Source organism: Arthrobotrys flagrans (genome assembly GCF_004000055.1).
Source record: "Arthrobotrys flagrans strain CBS H-5679 chromosome Unknown unitig_0, whole genome shotgun sequence".
Taxonomy (NCBI): domain Eukaryota; kingdom Fungi; phylum Ascomycota; class Orbiliomycetes; order Orbiliales; family Orbiliaceae; genus Arthrobotrys; species Arthrobotrys flagrans.
The window spans coordinates 4,859,164-4,880,634 of record NW_027137550.1 but is presented as its reverse complement, the minus strand read 5'-3'; the positions used below and the strand labels follow the sequence as shown (position 1 = coordinate 4,880,634).

The 21,471-nt window shown below is 46.5% G+C and overlaps 10 protein-coding genes across 10 annotated transcripts; 4 read left to right on the top strand and 6 right to left on the bottom strand.

The window, feature by feature from the left end:
• Positions 1-1,906: 1,906 nt before the first annotated feature.
• Positions 1,907-2,374, top strand: DFL_004459 (mitochondrial 37S ribosomal protein uS8m; the record flags this gene model as incomplete). Its single annotated transcript, XM_067633556.1, has 1 exon — positions 1,907-2,374. One exon carries the CDS (start codon positions 1,907-1,909, stop codon positions 2,372-2,374), a length of 468 nt encoding a protein of 155 aa, XP_067491713.1.
• Positions 2,375-2,881: 507 nt separating this feature from the next.
• On the bottom strand, positions 2,882-3,564 carry DFL_004458 (uncharacterized protein; the record flags this gene model as incomplete). Its single annotated transcript, XM_067633555.1, has 5 exons — positions 2,882-2,889; positions 3,121-3,248; positions 3,345-3,387; positions 3,442-3,481; positions 3,556-3,564. The coding sequence occupies 5 exons, from the start codon at positions 3,562-3,564 to the stop codon at positions 2,882-2,884; spliced, it is 228 nt and encodes a 75-aa protein (XP_067491712.1).
• A 247-nt stretch (positions 3,565-3,811) lies between these two features.
• DFL_004457 (uncharacterized protein) lies at positions 3,812-5,232 on the top strand (the record flags this gene model as incomplete). Its single annotated transcript, XM_067633554.1, has 3 exons — positions 3,812-3,864; positions 3,922-3,934; positions 3,982-5,232. The coding sequence occupies 3 exons, from the start codon at positions 3,812-3,814 to the stop codon at positions 5,230-5,232; spliced, it is 1,317 nt and encodes a 438-aa protein (XP_067491711.1).
• Positions 5,233-5,670: 438 nt separating this feature from the next.
• DFL_004456 (uncharacterized protein) lies at positions 5,671-7,183 on the bottom strand (the record flags this gene model as incomplete). The annotated part of the gene is made up of 3 exons (XM_067633553.1): positions 5,671-6,323; positions 6,480-6,973; positions 7,038-7,183. The coding sequence occupies 3 exons, from the start codon at positions 7,181-7,183 to the stop codon at positions 5,671-5,673; spliced, it is 1,293 nt and encodes a 430-aa protein (XP_067491710.1).
• Positions 7,184-8,431: 1,248 nt separating this feature from the next.
• DFL_004455 (uncharacterized protein) lies at positions 8,432-8,788 on the bottom strand (the record flags this gene model as incomplete). The annotated part of the gene is made up of 1 exon (XM_067633552.1): positions 8,432-8,788. The coding sequence occupies one exon, from the start codon at positions 8,786-8,788 to the stop codon at positions 8,432-8,434; it is 357 nt and encodes a 118-aa protein (XP_067491709.1).
• A 4,040-nt stretch (positions 8,789-12,828) lies between these two features.
• On the bottom strand, positions 12,829-13,246 carry DFL_004454 (uncharacterized protein; the record flags this gene model as incomplete). The annotated part of the gene is made up of 2 exons (XM_067633551.1): positions 12,829-12,840; positions 12,920-13,246. The coding sequence occupies 2 exons, from the start codon at positions 13,244-13,246 to the stop codon at positions 12,829-12,831; spliced, it is 339 nt and encodes a 112-aa protein (XP_067491708.1).
• A 653-nt stretch (positions 13,247-13,899) lies between these two features.
• DFL_004453 (uncharacterized protein) lies at positions 13,900-15,060 on the bottom strand (the record flags this gene model as incomplete). The annotated part of the gene is made up of 1 exon (XM_067633550.1): positions 13,900-15,060. The coding sequence occupies one exon, from the start codon at positions 15,058-15,060 to the stop codon at positions 13,900-13,902; it is 1,161 nt and encodes a 386-aa protein (XP_067491707.1).
• Positions 15,061-16,698: 1,638 nt separating this feature from the next.
• DFL_004452 (uncharacterized protein) lies at positions 16,699-17,776 on the top strand (the record flags this gene model as incomplete). The annotated part of the gene is made up of 4 exons (XM_067633549.1): positions 16,699-16,847; positions 16,922-17,120; positions 17,189-17,473; positions 17,537-17,776. The coding sequence occupies 4 exons, from the start codon at positions 16,699-16,701 to the stop codon at positions 17,774-17,776; spliced, it is 873 nt and encodes a 290-aa protein (XP_067491706.1).
• Positions 17,777-18,026: 250 nt separating this feature from the next.
• Positions 18,027-19,096, bottom strand: DFL_004451 (uncharacterized protein; the record flags this gene model as incomplete). Its single annotated transcript, XM_067633548.1, has 2 exons — positions 18,027-18,813; positions 18,879-19,096. The coding sequence occupies 2 exons, from the start codon at positions 19,094-19,096 to the stop codon at positions 18,027-18,029; spliced, it is 1,005 nt and encodes a 334-aa protein (XP_067491705.1).
• Positions 19,097-19,954: 858 nt separating this feature from the next.
• DFL_004450 (uncharacterized protein) lies at positions 19,955-20,851 on the top strand (the record flags this gene model as incomplete). Its single annotated transcript, XM_067633547.1, has 2 exons — positions 19,955-20,229; positions 20,548-20,851. 2 exons carry the CDS (start codon positions 19,955-19,957, stop codon positions 20,849-20,851), a joined length of 579 nt encoding a protein of 192 aa, XP_067491704.1.
• Positions 20,852-21,471: the final 620 nt, after the last annotated feature.

The window sequence follows — 21,471 nt, the reverse complement described above, 5'->3', positions numbered from 1 at the left end:
AAGCTGAACTTCTCAGCTCTTTTGATCCTCATAGCTGAATTTCTGAGTACTACGATGGAATCCTATGGACACTCTTTCGAAGGTTCAGCTCGTTAGCCGGGTCTATAGAATTCTCCCAGAAACTAGAAGATTGACAGACCTCTCCGGAGCCGCTAGTGATTTACACTCCGGATATGTGATTCAAGATCTAATTTTGGAACTGCAAATCAAGAGTTCCGTACTCCGAACCGCTTCAATTTCGAGCGCAGTCCGAGAAGACTCAGCAGAACGGTTGCGAACCAGAAGGGGCAATGCGTCGTGTGGGATATCTGCTGGAACAATAGTTTTGCTAGGATTCTCGAAAAGAAAATACCACATCGATCGCTGCCAAATACGGAATAGAATAGTCCAAAGGCGGTATAGTGTAGGAATTTTCGATAGCTTCCCCAGAATAGACTAAACCGATTCAGGCAAGTATTGAACTCAGATAGTCGGCATTCAAGCACACTTTGCCGACTAGAAGGTCTTGGATAGTGGTTCTAGCGGTGCTACAGTGCGCTCGGCTGACGAAATTTCGAAAGCCCCAACGCCAAAATCCCATTCTCGGTTTCATGATGTTTGCAATTGCGAATATACACATAGGAATTCCCATAGTTTTCAAAATATAGATTTTGGATTGATTCAGCTTGGTTCCTCGATCACGGGGCCCTTTACTTGAATAAATCTAGATTTATATGATGAGTATTCTAGAAGCTTTGTTTGATGTCAGGAAATCCAGAAACCTTATACTGGTTTCTAGCTCTAGTGCGTAACAGAAACTAGCTAAATATACGAAATGTCGAAGAGATGCACTAGCTACAGCTATTCGACACGATCGGTTAGGATTCTCTTCTGGATCTTCATGTTTTGAGCCTCCATCTTTACCTCAGGCTGATGACAAGAGCCTAAGCTATACTCTAGAAACATACATTCTAGAAGTTTCACTGGGTCCTACAAACGGTTTTGTGCTCCAATAGCCGAGGTCAGCTCGGTATACGGATTCATGAAGGGACTTTTGATGGACTTTCTTACTTTCCTATTCTTTTATTAGATTTATAAATTTATATGGCCGACCTGTCGACTCAGATTCAGCTTTGCCGGGGAATGATGACTGAATCCTCAACCATGCCCGGCCTTCAAGGCGGTGGTATTGAGATATTTCTGGAGTCGAAGTTATCGGTCCTCGAGCTCGCCAAAACGAACTGCTTCATACTGATCTTCCTCCTGAGTACACAAAGATATCAAAGACCAACATTTCTAAAAATTACTACTCTTCCTGCTGCAGTTTCTCCTGAATACCGCAGAAAGCCCTACGTTTGTAACGTAGACATGTTCAGCATAAGGTTCCCTGTACATCATTAGCTTTAATAGTGCTAAGAGCTACGGTAAGCTTGATAGGCACAATTTTGCATTTTGCGAACAAATTCTATTTCGTAATTTATACGATTGAACAAGTGAAAATCAGACCACTTCGGGAAGAGTGCCCTTTCGTGATCTTCGGTATAGATTCTATTTTTTACACCTGTAGCATACTAGGCGGTCAGTTAACTTCGGACGCTGTGTTGACCGGGATTTGGTAAGTTGTGGCTGTACTTGGCGCCAAGACATACATCCTGTGGCTGGTGCACGTTCGCCAAAATTTCTGCGGCTTCACAACTTCAAGGACCTTACGACCTCACAAACAAGCTGGTGGACGGGTCTGAACACCGACAATGGACTCCGTATGATGTAAGTTTCCCCAGCTTCGCAATATATCTCCGAAATCTATACTAACCAGATATCTCTCAGACCTCATCATCTACTCATCTACCGTCCACCTTGATCCAAGCCCCAAGCTCTCACGAGCACATCAATCAACCAAAAACCCCACCAAACCACCACAACCACCATGTCCCTCGTAAACCTCGCCCACATTTGTTCTCACCTCCAAAATGCCGCCCGCGCACGGCTGGGGACAACCTCAATCCCCTACTCAAAACTGCACCTCGCCCTCTCCGTCGGTCTCCTAAAAGAAGGCTTCATCTCATCCGTCACCACCGGCTCCCCCTCTTCCCCAGACGCCGCCTTCACCCCTCCCACACAAACCACAATAAGCTCCAAACGTCTATGGTTAGGACTGAAATACTACGAAAACGAACCGGTTATGAGTAAACTTACGCTTGTTAGTAAGCCTACGCAGAGGATATGGCTGGGCTATGAGGATTTGAAACAGATTGGGTTGGGGAAGGATGCCGGGTATGTTAAGGGCGCGGAGATGGGGGAGTGTATTTTTGTTAGTACGGATAGGGGGGTTATGGAGCTTAGAGAGGCGGTTAGGAAGATGACAGGGGGGCAGGTGCTTTGTAGGGTTCGTTGATCATAAATGGGGTTAGATGAGGGGCTTAATTTTCGTGTATATATTGGCATGATGGATTAATCATGTGTGTACCATATAATCATGTTCCGTGTAGGGACTACTCGATGCTTTCCAATACTATCAGTGGTATTGAGACGACGGGTTAGAGTGGTGAGAAGGACTGTCCAAGCCATCCTTAAATTTCGTATATACTCGAACGGAAATCTATCTAAACGACACAATCGATCGACTAAAAAATGTATGATAGAACGCCATTATCCCTGGTTCATGGGCTAGTCTGTCCCAAAACCACCACTACCACCTATATTCCCTCCACCGGGTATACACCACGCCATTTCATCAGAGATGCATGGCCCAATCGTGTCGACAAGACTGAGCAGAGTAGATTCAACCTCCAGATGTATCCCTCCAAATACTTCTCCCGTATACCCGGGTAAGATAATAGCCAGCAGAACGCATCAAAAACCCACAAATACGACCCCCAAAAGGGAAAGCACTTAAATCACTTTAAAACCCTATTGTCTCATCCACAGCATCAGCACTGATATTGCCGAATACTATATTCACACATCCACCCTGCTGCCCATGAGACTATTTGGCTGCTAACCGGCAACTTATTCCCCAGTTTGAGACAGACCCAAGGAGAGTGCGTACAACATACAGGTGAAAATCCGTAGATAAAGATACCCCATCGGGTGGGTATCCGGAAGAGAATTAAGAACGAGAAGAGAAAGCAGAAGACATACTCTTCCTCTCAAAGTATGCAGATGTGCCCATGACCGCAATACTCTGGTCCATCACCCACTCGCCGATGTCTAGGTACTTGGTGACCATACCGCGCATGTCCTTGGATTCGATCCTTTCGGTTTTGAAGCTGTTCGTTTAGGTTAGTCTGCGGTTCTAGAGTGGCGGGTGGAACGGAAGGTATCGTCGGGTATGCATGCACGATATACGGATGGAGCGGACGTACGACAAGCCGGTTGACCGTTTCACACCAGCGAGGAATGCGGAGACTATTCAACATCAGCATAAATTCCGATATCCACAAGATAACAGTTAAAACCCACCGATAACAGCATCAACGCCCAAGTGAATAATCTTTCCTAGCTATTAATCCCACCCGAAGCGGTGATTCGTCAGCTTGTTGTCTCCAATCAGCAACCGGGAGTTTATAGCCGTACCAGACCCATTTTTAAAGCGAGTAACGGCGGTGAAGTTGGATTTGAGGAAAACTGGTTATTGGGAGTAGTTTGCGATAGTTGAAGTCCTTTTCTTGAAGGTTTTGTATGGCGGGGTGGCGAGGTTTGAATGAAGGCGAGGTGAACTGTCAGGAAGATGAATCTGGGGAACTCTTCAGGCGATTGGGCCGCTGTATATTTGGTGGCAACACACGTGGAGCTCCACTGTACCTGTTAATAGTTTGAGGTCGCGACTTCAATGTTAACTGTCAACTTCCATGATGGCTTCGCGATATTGATAATTATCCTCAGGTACGACTTCAACAATTATATTGAGCCATATGGTACTGATAGTTGACATGAAACTAGACTACATACACATGTATACACGGGAGTGCCGGGAGCTTTGGACCCGCGACAATGGCCGAGATATCGGTAACCTCCCTCCTGGTCCTCTCCTCTCTCCTCCGCCTCGTCTTCCTCCTCTACGGCCTCTACCAAGACGCCACCTCCGTTTTTAAATACACCGACATCGACTACCTTGTTTTCACCGATGCTGCCCGTTATGTCTCCAACTTCTCGTCCCCTTATCTTCGGGCAACATACCGTTACACCCCATTACTATCATGGCTCCTCCTCCCCAGCACCTTCGAGCCTCAATCCCTTTGGTTTTCGTTCGGAAAACTCCTCTTTGCGGCCGGTGATATTCTAGCAGGATACTTGATCATCCAAGTGTTACAAATCTACGGATTCAAAGCCACCCGAGCGATGAAATACGCCTCATTGTGGCTGTTAAACCCCATGGTTGCAACGATCAGTACCCGTGGAAGCTCAGAAGGGTTATTAGGCGTGATAGTAATCGCCTTACTCTGGTCTGTTGAAAAACGTCGGGTGGTGCTTAGCGGTGCTATACTCGGGTTTGCAGTACACTTTAAAATATACCCGTTCATATATGCACCTTCGATACTTTTATGGATGCAGCCGCCCAATCAGCCGGATTTGATATCTAAAATCAAGGGTTTTATAACGAAAGACCGGTTGGTATTTTCTATCACTGCTTTTACAACGTTTATGGGTCTTAATGTTGGGATGTACGCCGTCTACGGCCATCCTTTTATCGTGCATACCTTTCTCCACCACCTCACCCGTCTCGATCACCGCCATAACTTTTCACCATATAACACCCTTCTATACCTAAAATCTTCACCATTCACACCAGACCCACTATACCCCGCCATTACCCTCTCAAACCTAACAATAGAACGCCTAGCCTTCCTCCCCCAACTCCTAATCTCCTCTATCCTCCTCCCGTTATTCGCACAGAAGGACCTACCATCAACAATGTTCGCGCAGACATTTGCATTTGTGACGTTTAATAAAGTGGTTACGAGCCAGTATTTCATGTGGTATTTGGTTTTGTTGCCGTTTTATCTGGGGAGGAGTAGGTTTTTGAGGAGGAAGGTTGTGGGAGTGGTGGCGCTGGGGCTGTGGGTGGTTACGCAGGGGTTGTGGTTGGGGCAGGCTTATCACCTGGAGTTTGAAGGGGAGAATAAGTTTTGGCCTGGGTTGTGGAGCGCGGCCGCGGCGTTCTTTTTGGTGAATTGTTGGATTTTGGGGGTTGTGGTGGAGGATATTGGGGGCATGGGGGTTATCTCGGAGAAGGTGGTGGTATCGAGATGAATGCCTATATATGGGAATATTGGTCATGTAGTATTCTAGTATCAGCGTTTACAATTACTTAAATCTCTAAGTAGTTGCTTGCCATCCATGTGACATAAAGAGCACGTCAAGCGCTTCTGCGAATTCGAAGTATACGGCATTTCAGGGAGTTAAACTGTTTAGTTTACTAGAATCGATATCGCCCTTGGTGCATTGGTAGAGCTATATACATACCTCGCCAACTTCTTAATCCACATACCCACCTCGAGACTATACCCATCGGTTATTTATGAGTCTCGGCTTTCAAGGAATCCCGGGTATAAATTGACTTGGTTCATAAATTGACCCGGTTTCCGATTGTTCCTCGATCCCTATACAATTGCTTACCAAGGTCGTTGATATCGGAAAGCAATGTAGGATAATCTCTAAGAATTTTTTCGAGATCTCCTACTTCCACCATCATTTGGTAAATTTCTTCCGCCTCCGAATGTCTATCTTGACGGAATATGCCCAACCAAGGTTATGAAGTAATCTAAGGGTCTTGGGATTTTCTATTCCAAACTGCTTCCGCCGTCCCTCCAGCGCACGTTTATACATCTCTTCCGCTTCTGAATAGTTCCTCTGACCATATAACGCGTTTCCGAGCGAATTCACACTATCGGGTGTATCAGAATTTTCGGGTCCCAGAATATTCTCTTGTCCCTCGATCACACGGCGGAATATTTCTTCTGCCTCTGAATATTTTTTCAACCAACATAACTCATTTCCAACGTCATTCATGCTTTGTAGTGTAGCAGGATCTTCTTGCCCAAGCACCTTCTGTCGACCCTCCATTACACATCGAAGCATCGCTTCTGCTTCGAAATGTTTTCCCTGCCAATTCAACGAAATTCCGACGTTGCGTACACTATTGAATGTATCCGGATTGTCGCCTCCAAACATCTTTTGTCGTTCTTCCATTGCACGTCGAAACATCTCTTCCGCTTCTGAATATTTCTTCTGATCTAATAATACACTTCCGAGACAGGATACGCTTCTGATTGTAATCCTATCTTCATGTCCAAATACCCTTTCTTTCCTATCTATTGCACATTGATAGGTCTCTTCCGCTTCTGAGTATTTATGGTGATAATGCAATGCCTCTCCAATACCATGGGTCAGAAGAACAGTAAATACATTGCCCAAACTTGGAATTATCTCCGCTTCTTTTAGTGCCTATCTATATCTTCCTTCTGCTTCCATATATTTGCCTTGCGAGAAGATGTTACCTATAGCAGAGAACAAACCGCATTTGATGATTTCATTGAGACCTTCTTCCTTTGTTAGAGCAAGGTAGTAAACCTCAAGAGCTTGATCAAGTTTGCCGAGAGAGTGGTAAAAGAACCCAATGATGCAGAGGACAGGAACTGTGATTTTTTCAGCCATCTCTAAGATAGCCCGAAATAGTAACTTGAGAGGATCAGAGAGAGGCTTAAATTTGCTCAGGTAAATCCCTAATTTTAAGAACAGATCAAGTTTTGCAACCCGTGGTACTATCTCATGGTTACGAATAAGATTCATAATTTCAGGTACGGTAGCAGAAGGTTCGCCAGACCCAGCTCCATCTAGTGATAATTCCTCGGCCCAATCGTAGAGGAACTGTAATCGTTTTGTCAGCGGGTCATCGTTTCCAAACTCTTGTCGTCGGTGTTCGAGCTCCCGTTCGAAAGCGGCTCCAAGCTTGCATCCATACAATTCGCCGTCAAGACTGCTCTTCTCCAGCCTGGTTTCTATGACGGGAATTGTATTCACTTGTACCCAAGTAGTCCATACTAGCAGAAGCTAACGATAGATGCGCAGCTTCAATATCCACTCGGAAGATTGATTTCATCTTTCGATCGTCCTCGTTTTCGCAAGGCCAATCTGCCTCCGGCCTGGTCAAGAATTCTTGTACAGAAAAGTGAACGAGCTGTGCGCGACCATTCGTGATCATAACAAGGTCAGCGCAAACTTCCAGAATTTTTAGCTCTAATGGGATAAGCAATCTATCTTGCAATTTAAAACCACATTCGTTGTCGAGAGTAAGGGAGTACCACAGCTCGTCAACCGTCATACTACGAGCTGAGACAACTAGGACCTTTCTCGCCAGGATCGACTCCTGACTATCTCGCGGATTTTTCTCTTAAGAGTCTTAAGAAGCGAGCTCGGTATAGATTTTCGATTCCGGGTGGAATATGGCGCAACTTATCCATGAGGCTGGCTGTAGTAAGAGCTCTACGCAACTCCGCAATCATCAGTTCTACCCAGAGAAACATTCCGTCGGATCCCTCGAGTAGGACTTTGAAGATACGGCCTCACAAGCTTTCATCTTTCCAATCTTTGCATTCTTCTATCTTGAGATGGGTATATCGCTCGATATCCGCTTTAATAAAATCAAAATTTATCTCAATACTTAGAGAGGACTGAGTGGCGGCGTGAAGGACGCGTGCCCGACCAAACAAGGCTATGCGGCAGTTTTCGATTTTGACCATGTTGTGAACCTAGGAGAGGAGTCCAGAGCCTGGATTGTTGCACTCATCCACGCATTCATCCATGCCGTCGATGATACAGTAGACCGTCCCGATCGCTAGCTTTGTGGCTTCTATTAGAGTTTTGAAGAGATCCGATGTTGTCAGAGCGCTTCTTTGTAGAAGTGCTTGGACCAACTCCAATGCCTTATCGTCGGAGTTTTCCTGCAACGGCTGCCAGAGGAAGGCGCGAGCCAAAGAATCTAGCTTCTGTAGCTCGTTATCTGTACCGGAAAAAGAAAAGAATAAAACTTGATCGCCTCTACTTTGGAAGCATTTCGAGATGGACGTAGCGAGGACGTATTTCCCACAGCCTTTAATTCCCTGCACACATAGCAGTCGCTCGGTGTCTGGTGATGGTTCAATCCACATGATAAAAGCTGGCTCGTTCCAAATCCACTCACAAGTCCCGGGGAGACAAGAAGCATCAGTAAAACCATGCTGGGTTTCAAAAATTGTGCAGCAAGAGCTCTTATCTGCTGCCGCTGAATTACCGTCAGATAATCTTAATAGAGATAACGATTAGCTTCATGTATAAATAGTATAGGAAGATGTGGGGACACGATGGCTCTTACCCTCACGCCTTTTATTTGACTTATATAGACTGTTGATTTGGGTTCCCGTCCTTTGCCGAAGACGGAAGATAAGAGTAGATCTGTAGGTCTCCAGTATTTTTAGGCTGGAAGAAATAGCCCTTGCCTTGAAGAATCTCGCAAAATCGACTTTCTTATACGCAGCGATTTGAAGTCTTCTGACGGCGGAAGTAAGTCTTGGACTAGATTATCAAGGGTGGTAACCTGCTCGAGGCAGCCAGTTACCACAGGTAGGAGCTTATGTTGTTCCTCGGTTGTAATTGACCCATTTTTACCATCTACTGCAATCTTCTCTAGGCTATCCGTAATAAGCGGAAGTTGTGCTGCAACATCTTTAAGGACATTTGGTGTCATCTCGACACCAGAACGAGCGCGAAGACAATCCACTATACCGCCGCTGATACTAAGAAATCCTACAATGGAGGCTGTGAGAGCCATTGTTGCTATAGATAAGGCCCCGATATCTCTGATCTTTTAGGCCTGCTGCCTCCATCTCGAAACAAAGAATTCCTAGATCCTGGGCCAATTGATCCCTTGTGGCCCCATGTTTCACTACCTGGTTGCTGGATGCGACTAAACCGTAGTGAATTTGAGGGTTGGTTGAATTTCTTGTATTCCTTGCCACTAATTTGGCCTTATCGCAACCATTGCATGTGCCCTCAGTCCAACGTGATTGTATTCAGATGCGTACAAGTGATCAGACCTTTGAACACAATAGGCGAACTTGGATAATTTGGAACATCTTTTCTGTAGCTGTGAGAGGTATCCTGGAATCTGACTTTGTCCGGCCAAGTTGTACGTTTCCAATTCCGAAACCGCAGTCAGGAGAACCTGTGGCGGTTTGTTGAGGGATCCAGTACGCTAAATTTTGCCTTCTACTACGGTCTTGCCGAAGTCGTATTGTATTACTCCCCGTCCGTTCCTGAAGGCTTGCTCACAACAATGTCTCCGAGTCGAATATCGGATTTTCCACCTGGTACACCTCCCCCAATCCCCAGTATTAGGACGAAGCGTATGACCCGGAATTTAGTCAACATGTGAGCTGCTACAATGGCTGCGGAGGTGGTACCATATACATCAGATGGTAAAATGCCATAGCAATATTGTGTCCATGGATTTCTCCAAGAATATAGGTGTTCTGATCGCTCGGTCCCTGCGGTAGTTTGCTATGGATTAAATCGAGCATCATTTTAGCCGTAGTTAGCTCTAGCGGTGGAGTGGATATCCATCCTATGGTGTAGTCATCATGTGCGAGTGTCTTTCCTGAACGCTTATATAGCTTACCTGCATTTCGGCCGCCTAAGCAGAACAAAACAGGGGTTTGACTTTATGTCTGAGTAAAGCAATGTTGGTCGACTGCTTTAATTCTAATGGGTGTTGACCTCAACCTAATACGGTCTCAAGGAAGGCTTAGTATTTATTATCGTCGCAATAGTGTACTAGTGGATGAATCTTGTCGTTATTTACTATTCGACTGCATTCACATAGGATATAGAAAGCAATGAGATAGGAACTGGAAGTGCGCGATGAGCTGCCTAGTTTCCCAATAAAATCCAAAAGCTTTAAGACTTGGTTTCAAGCTAGGTGGCGTTCATTTATTGTTCACCTGGAGGCTAAAACGAGGGGAGTGGCTGAACACAAGGCTGTTGGCAGGCGCAAAACTAACCACGTCACGATGCGTCCAGCTTACAGATGTAATCATCAGGCTACGGTTGGCGAATAAGAAGTGGTGCTTGAAATTAGGAACTGGCGTTCACTCCATCAATCATGAATCTAACGTTAATCTAATTGCTACCGATGTCAGTTTCCGGGACCGAAGCTAAAAGCTATTTTAAGGGCACCTAGGTGGACCGTCAAAGCTATCAGGGCACTTACAAATTGCTCATTGTTATCCTCATCCCATCCGGAATAGCTAACGAAACGCCGATGTCGACACCGCCAGAATTCTAGCCCTCGCTGCTCCAGATAGCTTTGGCTATCCGACGTCGCATACGTAAGAGGGTAGTACTTTAGTTTGTTAATCTTAATATTGCCACAGTCTCTGAAAATATCGTCCAAATTCATTGATATCTCGATTTCGTTTTTCTCGAAAACTCCAGTAAATTTCCATGACCACGCCCTGAAGGATACCTTATTGCCAAGACCCACAGATGGTCAGGTCGCCACTACGTAAGCTTGGAGACGATGCGCTTTGTCTTCTGTAATTATGACATCTTCAGGACCCATTAGATAGCAAAGTGTATCTCGTGAGACATAACCTTGGCCGAACAGTTGAGTTGCATGCTGGAATTCGAAGCCAAAAATCTCTTCTATAAAGTCGAACAAAAGATTCAATAGATATTGTTCCTGAGGGCCGGAGGTGGAAATCGTGGCTCTGATGAGGTCAAGGTGGCGAAGGATACAGTTGTGAGGTCCGAAAATATGCTGATAAAGTTTGAATCCATGGTTCCAGTCTTTAATACTTGCTCTGGTCTGAAGAACTGTAAGGAGCACGCTGAATTCTCCCGAGATAATCGAAAATGGATACTTTCTCACTCCGGGCTCAACTTCATCCTCTGTGTCTGTTGAGGCAATGGAGCTTTCATATTCTGATCTTTTGATAGCAGGCGTTGAAGAACCACAACACTCGAAATCATGGTATACAACAAGGTGTATGTGCCTATTTCTCCGAAAATAGGCTTTTTCGTCCGGGATGGGGATACCTGCTTCGTAATGTTGGCTCTTTGGCCGCGTATTCCTAGCTCGGGGCCTATCAAAGAAGGTTGTTGGCCTCTCTCTGCCGCAAAATATACGATATAGTGTCTGCTTCTGGGAAAGAGTTGGCTTTTGGAGTTCTGCCACTTGACCCTCAAGCTGTTTTATTCTTTCCCGAAGGCTAAAAACTTCATTCATATCCACTAGCTCGCTAGAAGCTGTCCCTAGCGACATTGGATTAGGGCGGCAACTCGTAGAATCAAGTTTTGGAATCGTATAGGCTGTAGGCTCGCTTTTTGATATTGAAGGTTCTCGTATATGTAAGGAAGACTCGTTAGAACTCGTCTGGCTAGATTCTATCGTTCTTTGGGTTTGATTCTGTATCTGTTTTGTATATGTCTTTTCCCCATGCACGGTAGTAGCGTGTAGTTTGAGGGGAAGTTGCTGTTGTCTTTTTTTCATATTCGGGCCCATTTACAGCGAACGATATGAACACACCTTCGTATCATTTTTTCGAAAAGGCTTCGCAACTACAACATCGTAAAAAAGGTAATTATATTAAAAAATTTCTTACTTATAAACTTTTATAGTCTTATAACTTTATAAAAATATCTCAAAAAACTAAATATGATTGGGAATCCAAACGATATCTGCAGCTAACCCGGGATGATTGCAGACAATCGCTGATTCGGCGGTTCAATGTCGGTTTACTTAACCCTCGGGGGTGGAGGGCTCGTTTCATTCCAATTCACTAACGATCTCATCTCAGGTTAACTGCTGTTTGAAAATCATGTATTGTATGGGATGTCGTTCGGGTTCCCAACCGTATTCGGTTTTTTGAGACATTTTTATGGAATCACAATGCTATAGAGGTTTATAATAAGAAGTTTTTATTTAATATAATTCCTTTTTTTAAGAAGAAAAAAAAATTAATTATAACTTATATCTACGTGTATAGGGAATCATGAACCATGAAGAACTCGCCATACAACTAGCAAAGGGAATCACGAAAATTGCCGAAACTCTCCTACGTACCGAGCTTCGGGCTATACTTTACCCAACAGCACAGATACGGCATTCGATTCAGGTACTGTACACACATATAATCAAATTCCTCATGAGGGCGGTCAAATGGTACCGACAACCTACCTCGAAACGGGCAGTATCCTCGATAACCGAGCCCTTTGCATTACAATTCAAAGATATCCTTGAGGACATATCAGAGCAGTCCCGAGAAATAGACCAACTCGCGTTAGCGGCATCGCAAGCAGAGTTAAGGGATATGCATATTATGATAGCGAACGTTTCCCGTACCCAGGCCAGCATACAAAGCCTTCTCGTCGGTAAGTTTGAGTTCAAAGTCTAATATACCATAGACCCGAACACGGATTCTAAACTCATTCAGACGAAATATCTCCTGGGATCCGAGATCTGCAACTATCTTCAGCACTAGACTTCGTCAGCAAAACTAAATATATCGAACCTGAAGCTAGCTTACGATACTGCAAATTTCTGAGCAACCGACGGAGCGAACCAAACCGCTATATCGTCGACGCACAGCTCCTATCTACTCTCAGGACATGGGTGGCAGTAGGCAGCAGCTCAACAATAGTAATCAAGGGGACTAGCATAAGACTTCCAGCCCAATGTCGAGACTTTGGCGCGGATTTGATCCATTGCGCCAAGCATCCCACGATCTCCTTGATATGGGCGTTAGAAGCGGCCCCCGGGGATGACAGGGAACGGATTTCGTCTGCCGTCGATCTTCTTAGTGTTCCAAATCCTCAGGCTGAACTCTAATAAAATGCCGCGGAACGTGAACGCAACAATATTTAGAACTGCCAGCACCGAGATTGAATGGTTCAGCTTGCTTACGGCATTAATATCGACGCCCCCGCGCTTAATAATCGTGGTAGGCGCAGCTTTAATCGGGGAACGTTTTTCGGATGATATTTCATGGATCGATGCCTTCTCTGAGGTCTTTGACGATTTGAGGATGAAGGGTGTAGCGCCTATTGTTAAAGTTGTACTCTTGAATTTTGATACAACAGGTGCCGATCCTTCGGAATTTACGACGCTGAGCTTACGAGCGGCGAGGGGGAGAGGGAGGATATGGAATGGAAGCTCGAGGGGGAATGCGGCCGTGAATAGGAAGAGGGCACAGCGGGGTCTTCGTACTACATTGAGAACCATCGAAAGCATGATCCCGTGAAACTGGCTGCTCGACACTTAAATATCAAAAATGTGCCGTTTGTAAAATGATTCTAGCTCTTGGGAAGGTTAAAGGATCAAGAGCGATCGTCCGGACTTTGAAAAAAACAAAAAAAGTGAATCGCAAGTTCTCTCCTGCTTGACGACCATTGAATCGTGTTGTCGCTGTCGTTGAGATAGACTTAGCTTTGTCTCAGCGAGGTTGCTTACGTAATGGTAGTACCCTATAGATCGAGCCGTCTATTTGTTGATATGGAATCCTGACTAATGCGATGATTTTCTATCGGAGAACTTTTGGTATTGTTAGTACGTAGTTTAGTTTTGCTTACTTCCCCTAACGAGCGCCTGCGGGGATGAATTTATTACCCTCAATTAGCGCAGGGGGATGTCTTGGCGCATGATATTTATGCTATTTCTGATGCTCCATTTGAGTCTACTATGATACCAGTACCTCTATATTAGGTTGGCTCTAGTGTATATACTTCTACCGGGCCACAAATACGCCACTCTCAAAGATAACAAAACTAAGCACAAAGCCAAGAGCAAAAACAAACGAATAGCCACAAACGCCATCTTATGATAATGTAGCCGTGAGATCAAATGGACATGCTTTATCGTACACCCCAAAATTGCAACTTAACTTCTCAATCCATAGTCTCCAAATCCTCCTCCCCCCCACACCCCATCTTCGACCCCTCATTCTCACTGACCAATATCCCAACCTCACAGCCCCTCAACATATTCTCCCAATTAACCCACGAATGCGTCAAATTAAACAACTTGGTTCCATCCTTCCCCGCCACCCTTAACAATTCCTTCTCCCCTCCCGGATGATACGGTAGATAAGGCGTCATATCATAAACTCTACCTTCTAGTACTGTCCAATACGTCTTTGTTTCGTTTTTTCGAGCACCGTGGGTTGAGAGTTCGGAAGGAGTAATGCGGCGGAGTGGGGTGTAAGGGAGGGTTTTCTGGTGGTTTGCCCAGTCGAGGGGGGAATGACCTGGGGTTAGGAGGACTTTTTGACGAGGCTTCGGTGGGGGGTGGGAGTGCGTGGGGGGGAGTTGGAGGGAGGATGGTTGGGGGATGCCTAAAGGTGGAACCGAGAGGGAGGATGCTGACGGTGGGACAGCTAGTGATGAGGATGAGGATGCACCGGGTCGAGCGTATTGAGCATTTCTGGCACTTGCAGCAGAACTCGAACCGGTCGGCCTTCGTATCGGTATCGGAGGCGGCGGCATCAGACTCGGTGGAGATGATGATGGTGGTCCCGCAGCAAGCTTTGGAACCGGTAGCGGTGGTGGCCCCATACCACCGGGTACTACCAACGACGGCGCCTGTGGTATTGATACCGGCTTGCTTGCCCTCTGTGCTGAGTTTAAGGCCGGGAACATCGGTACTGCTAGGTCTTCATCCGAGTCGTCGTCTGGTATTCTCCTCGCCTTGCCCTTTTTCGTCCGTGCCCCCGTTTCAACATCAGGTATCGAAAGTTCTATTTTAACGGGAGCAGTCGGTGTCGTCGGATCCTCCTCTTCGTCTCCATCTTCTGTAACCACCGTATCAACCTTATCCCTCCCACTCGGTAGACCAGATATATCGGCAGTTCCATCCCTTCCTTTCCCAACCTTATCCAATTCTATTAATTCTGTATTATCAGATCCATCCGTAATAGTCCTTTGCCCACCAGCAGCACCCCAGGATGTAAAGGAATTCGTAAGGCGTGCGAGAAGTTCGTGGGGAGTGAGGCGTTCTTTGTAGATGTACGCGCCTACCGCGAGGAATAGGGCGGCGATTCCGATGAACATTTGCGCGAAAAACCTCCCGTGGATGTTTGATTTGATGACGTGAGGTAGGGTTAGGGGAAGCTGGTCGACATTTTGGAGGGTTTATGGTGGTGGTGTGGGGTGGATCAGAGGGATGCGGAATCTAGAATGGCTGCTGACCAACGGGATGATTTTGTGCGGCGATGATGATTGGGGTGCGACAACACATTATTTACAACAAAGTGAGGAAATATTCGAAATTATATAATTACGCAATCGAGTTGGAGTAGAATCAGCTTTCGGCGAATAGCTTCATCAACTGTCACTCTATTTGTGATTTTAGGAATGTTTCAATCATGATCCACGTTCGTCACATAGACGCTAGCCAGCCGGGGGCTCTCGGAAATCCACAGGACTTCCAAAGTTCCTCAAGTTAACGCAGTGATTATTTGACAATATAAAACGCAAAGTCCATGAAATCGAAGCAGAGTACCATCGATATCATGGGGCCCGAGGAGATGTAAAGGAATTCCCGCATTTCTTTTCTATCTTTCTTTTTTTTCTTGGAAGAATAAAACTCCCCTGACTTCCGTAAGGATTCCCACTCTCGCTATGGTGTATAGTCCTGTCGATTTTGCTTCTCCCCGAAAGTATATCCGTTCGAGCAGATGCCTAAAATACTCCACGCATAGTCTTTGGGTTTTGCGCATTCCGAAGAAGAATCGAGCGTGGATAATGTACCCCGCAATAACAATTAACAAAGGAACCGGACCGGCTCCCCAAGAACCACTTCCCCTAGCATCTCAAATGATCCGGTAACGGCCAAAAGGGGGGGTATTTATAATCCCACGGCCAATTTTTCATCTGTGTGACAAATGTCCGGATGGGATCCATATATCTGGAATCGTTTTGATCCATAAGCAACCCCCCCTGCGTCATTCGAATCCTTCGGGTTTGGTAGAGATCCGTTAAGTCAAAGCTTAGATTCTCGGAATCTTGCTGACGCTCGGCGTCCGAGAACAGTTTCTTCGGTTGGGGCTTGGGGAGTGATGGGTGGGAGGCTTGATGGTCCATTGAGGACTCAAAGTTGGAGAAGCGGTGGCGGTCGACGGAGCAGGTCACTTCGAGGATAGGTATTGGGGTCTTGAATATTTGTTCGAGCCGAGTCGGAACTATGAACCGCTGAAAGGATAAAAAACGCCCATACATACGCCCTAGTTGGAGCACAAGCGGTAAAGCACAAAACAAATGGAATCATATCGAAAGACAAAGTCATAGCCAACTTGGAAGATTCGGCCGGTTTTCAAAGAACCATATCTTTGTTATCCAACTTGCCAACATTAGCTTATTCTGTACGCATTTAACTCGCTGCATTCGTCTCACTGCAACTTCGAAGGCCGAGAAATTTAATTGTGAGTGTTTTTATACACTTACTAGGACCCTAGCTTGGTCGTTATAAGTAATTTTTTGTCCCGTTTCGGCTGTCTGTTTTATATTGCACGAGATTACAAATATTGGATGCCGTATGCCGCACGGGGCACCTGCGTTCGACCCGCGGCAATGCGGCATTCGCGGCAATCGAACACAAGACACGTAACCCGAATCCACCACCACAACCCAAACCACCGCGAAATCGACTATAACGTCACCATATCCAATCCTCCCCAAAAAATACCAATCATGAAGCTCCTCCCTTCTCCCTCGAATCTGCTAGCAGCGGGCCTGCTATTCGGCCAATTGATCTCCGCCGTAACCCCTTCCTCGTGGACATTCACCGACGCCACGCTCCAGATCTCGCAGAAGGGCGCGGAGGCGGGTGCTAAGCAGCGGTATGTCTTGAATAACCAACCTGTACGGGATCAATCGGACGGACGGATGTGGATTTAATATGTTTGTATGATAGATTTACGACCACATCCCCGATATCCGATGCATTAACGTTAAAGACTACGGATTCGTTAAAGATACTGCTTACGACGAAGGAAGGTGATGTCGCCAAACGTCCACACCAGCTTTTTCTGTTCGTCAAAGATACGAGTTCGGAATTGGAGAGCTTCTTCGCATTCGATGTTAAGGAGTCCGGAAAAGCTAGATTGGACCTCGTAAGAGCTCCGATTCCCATGTACACGCATCGGAAATTACCAGTCTCTGACGTATACCCGAAATATAGGCCCAAAAAGACATCCCAATCGCCCTCCTAACCTCTCCTTCGCTAAGCCTCACGGTGGCATTGGGATCGTTCGGACAATCCTCCCCCTTATCCATCGAAATCGCAAAGGTTACACCGGTACTCGATGCAGCTGCGAAGAAGGCGTTACCATCACCGCCGCTGAAATACCAAAAATTAGACGAAATCCATCATATATTCCGCGCGGAACCACGGTCGCCGCCAAAGATCATTTCGTTGGTGTTTTTGGCAGCCGTGGCGGGGTGTTTGCCGGTATTATTCGGTGCCGTATGTTCCCCAACATCCATACTTGACCCCGCCGGTAGAGTTTAACTAATATTATACGTGCAGTGGTTCGCATTATCGGCCAACGTTTCGCATCTTCCGAAAAGCCTGGCGGCAAGTCCTATCGCTCACCCGCTATTCTTTGGAAGTTTGTTGGCGTTTGAGGGTGTGTTTTTGGCGTATTATTTGAAGATTAATATCTTTCAGACGCTTGGTGCCGTGGCGGTTTTGATGCCGGTTGCGGCGATCAGTGGGAGTAGGGCGTTGAGGGAGGTTAGGGCGAGGAGGTTGAATGGGGAGAGGTAGGTTACTCGACCGGGAAATAGGTTTTATTCAAAATTGGGTAGTGAAGGGGGCCGTGATGCAGATGGGGTTTTGTTAGCGCGGCGGGATGTAATCGAAATAACGGGAGCTGATAGTATCAATCATATCGAGATCGATCGATGAAAAGTAATTCTTTTTATTATTCCAAAGCTCGAACTTTTCTAAAATACGCCTTTCCCTTAAACCATGAAACGCCGAATCCATGCTAAATTCGCGAAACCGCTTGGCACGATCATTCATTCTCAGCGGCATCGACCTCCGCAACCCACCCCTCAGGCCTCTCACTCCCCCTGACCACCATCCCATAAAAAGCATACTCAACCTTGACCACAGAATCCTGCATAACCCCCAACTTCTTCTCCGCATCCTTTCCGAACGCCGAAAACCCCATGTCCATACATTCGAACAAGGATCTCAGGCTTCGTAGATCTCGGAGGAGACATTGTGGGGTACTTGTCCCTTTTACGTCGCCGGAGGTGGTGTCTGCGGTGTTTAGAAGCTGGGAGAGTGGAGTCGTTGCTACGCTCGTGATCGCGAACCGCATCATTTCTCCGGTCATGTCGAAGAGGCCGAGGATGTAGTCTTCTTTCGACAGTTGAATACCCTTCAGTTCTTTCTTTTGTTCCTCCTTCTTTTCTCCTTCCGTGGTAGAACCCTCGGTTGTCTGCGTAGAAACAACATCTGTCATCTCCACGTCTTCTTTCCCTTCATCGCTCTGCTCCCTACCGAGGATTTGTTCACCATTCAGCCCACAAACGTACCACTCCGCCTCCTTCCATTCGATAACCTTCCTCTTAAGAAGGTAGTGACGGAAAGAGATTGCTTCGATGTATTCTTGCAATCCGGGAGAGATTTGTCGCTGCCATCTGCTCCCATCGAGGCCCTGGAGGTCGGGGAGGAGGGAGGTTAGGAGGTGTTGGATTTTGGATTCGTATTGGAGTATTTCGTTGTTGATGTGGTGGGGGAGCGGGGTTGTGATCGGGAGGGTCGGGGGGCGGAGGCGTTGGAGGGAGAATATGCTAAAATAACACATATCAGAAGAACTGCTCTTTATAGCGATAGGAGAGGTGGGTTCGTTGCTCACATCTTCTTGCTGGCGGCCGTAATATCGCGACTGGCTTTAATGATCCGTTCGCGACGGTCTTGGTGGGCGTCCAGTTCGTTACGGAATTGGGTGAACGCGGAGATGTAGGGGCCTGTCGGTGCTGGTTGTTGGGCGGGATTGTGGGATTGAGGTTTTGGACCGGAACGGGGGCCTCCGGAGGAACCGGAGAATGGGCGTTTGGTGCCCGTGGGTGGCATGACGGTGGTTGCGGTGGTTGCGGTTGAGGTGGCTTTGGAGGTTGAGGTTTCGGAGGACGAAAGACTGTAGCGGTCACGTGATGTACATAATGAGGATTCTCTGCGTTGCGACCTTTTAGGTCGACTTGTTACGAAAACTGTTTTCAACATCACATTTAGAGTACCGAACGGACATGTATAAGGACCACGGTTCTCTCTAACGGCAATTAGTATTTACTACTCTCGTAGACATCATATCATAACTACGGCCATGTCTGAAAACGAAGCTCGAAATCTGTCCGCACCTTACGTAAGTGAAGTTCAGCCGCAGTCTCAAAGGGGGCGCTTCTCGCGCCAAGCTTCGGTGGCTTGATCCAACAGCAACAACACACATTCCGACTGCCGCATAGCACGGTGGCGTGGCGAGCCCTGGGCGCTCGTCTAAATTACACACGATCGATGGAAATCAAACAATTGGGGGGGTCAGACCAGGGGCAATATAAATGCTCGTGATGGAATGTAATCCTTCGAAAAGTTCTGGGCGGTGTTGAAGTGTTTTGCCACTTGGGCTGTCTTTCACGCTCGCTTTGTATGAATTGAAATATCCCTTCCCATGTCGTTCATATGGAATCGTTAAGGGTTTGAATCGAAGACGGACCGAATTGTCGCTCGTTTGCTCCAAATATGAAGTTCCTTTCTTTTCTTACCGTTGGGCTTTTCGCTGCCCGTGGTCTCAGGTCAATGTTATGATTGCAAAACCGTGATAAGGCAGCTCCGAACGAAAGGGAAAAACGCTGTAGCTGCCTGTTCCGTAAGCCGATCTTTTGCACCTATCGGTAGATTTAGTGATCATACGATCTCGAAAAAATGGTAACGAAGATGCAAACAATAGCGCGAAAACAACCGCCGCGATGCAGCGCAACTTCTACCAGCTGGGCAACAATCACCAAAAAACTGACGTCGACAAAAACCGCCTGGAAAACTCAACAATCCACAAAAACAATCACCAGAACGGGGCTTATCGTTGTCAAGACCGATACCGTGACTTCGACCGGCACTGTTACCTCTACAGACGCTATCCACCTAGCCGATACCGAAACGGCGACTCAAACCGAGACGAGTTTGGATACTTATCTCGCAACGGAGCATAGCCCGTAAGCTTAAGATTCAATATCTGGAGACAATCCAGTGTTTTAGATATTTTTCCAACTTGTGATATTACTAAACCAGCTGCTGAGACGGTCATGACGACTGAATACGCTGCAACGGTCCCAACCACGACTATCGTCAGCGTCGACGCGGGGCTCAAGAAAGAAATATCAAATTTGATTACAAGTGCCCTTCCGCAGCTTGCTGTAAGCATTTTCGCTCAACTGCCAAAGAATAGTGCATCACGTCTCTAACACCTTGAGCCACTGCATAGACTGCCTCTTCGGGCTCCAACCAAAGACCAAGACAGTTCTTATCAAAAGGACAACCACCAAGAACACCCTCGTCAAGACGGTCACAATCGCAAAGACATCTACCCTCAAGCCAACGACAAAATACGTCGATATCGCAGGCGTCACAGCAACAACCATCAAGACCGACAATGCCATCGAAACATCGATCTCCATCGAAACCGATTTGAAGATTTTAACAGAAACATCGACCGCTACGGAATTTACCACCGAATCCATTATAGTCTATACTCCCACCACGGTAACCTCCACGGCCGTCATCACTCGATACCTCTTCATGCATCCCACGATACAAACTATACCTCACAGGCTGTAGCAAGAAGATCAAAAGCGACGGATTAAATAGCGGTGCGGCGTTTGGATATCCGGAGAAGATATTTGCGTTCTCGGGAGATATGGCGGTTTTGTAATGCTGTAGCGGAGTGTGCAGAGAAGGCGAGGGCGGAGGAGGTGCAGTATAATGCGTTTTTTGTGACGAGGGCGTTGACGACGGGAGAGTGGAGGTGTACGGTGCAGTTTGGAACCTCGTAGAATTTGCCGGCGGGGGATGGGGATGGGTTGGAGGTTTTCTTTTACAGTTTTACCGGGTGATGTGGGTGTTTTGGGATTGTGAGAGTGGAGTTTTGATCATACATATGCTTATTTAATACTTCATCTTTTATATCGAGCCTACGACTCCGATAACTGTTTAAATATACTGGCATCTACTGGGTGGCAGTTAGATCGGAGAAAGAAACTGGCGAGCGAGGGTCATCATTCATGAAATATCTTTCGCATGCATAGTACTTTGTGATAAAGGCGGGAACCTAGGAGATAACTGCAGCAAGCAAATTGGCAAAACAAGATACTCTTTTTTTCATTATATTCCGACCCGATCAAGGGCACCGAATTAAAATGTTGAGCCAGGGTTATTCTAGTTCGAAGTGGATGAAGGGT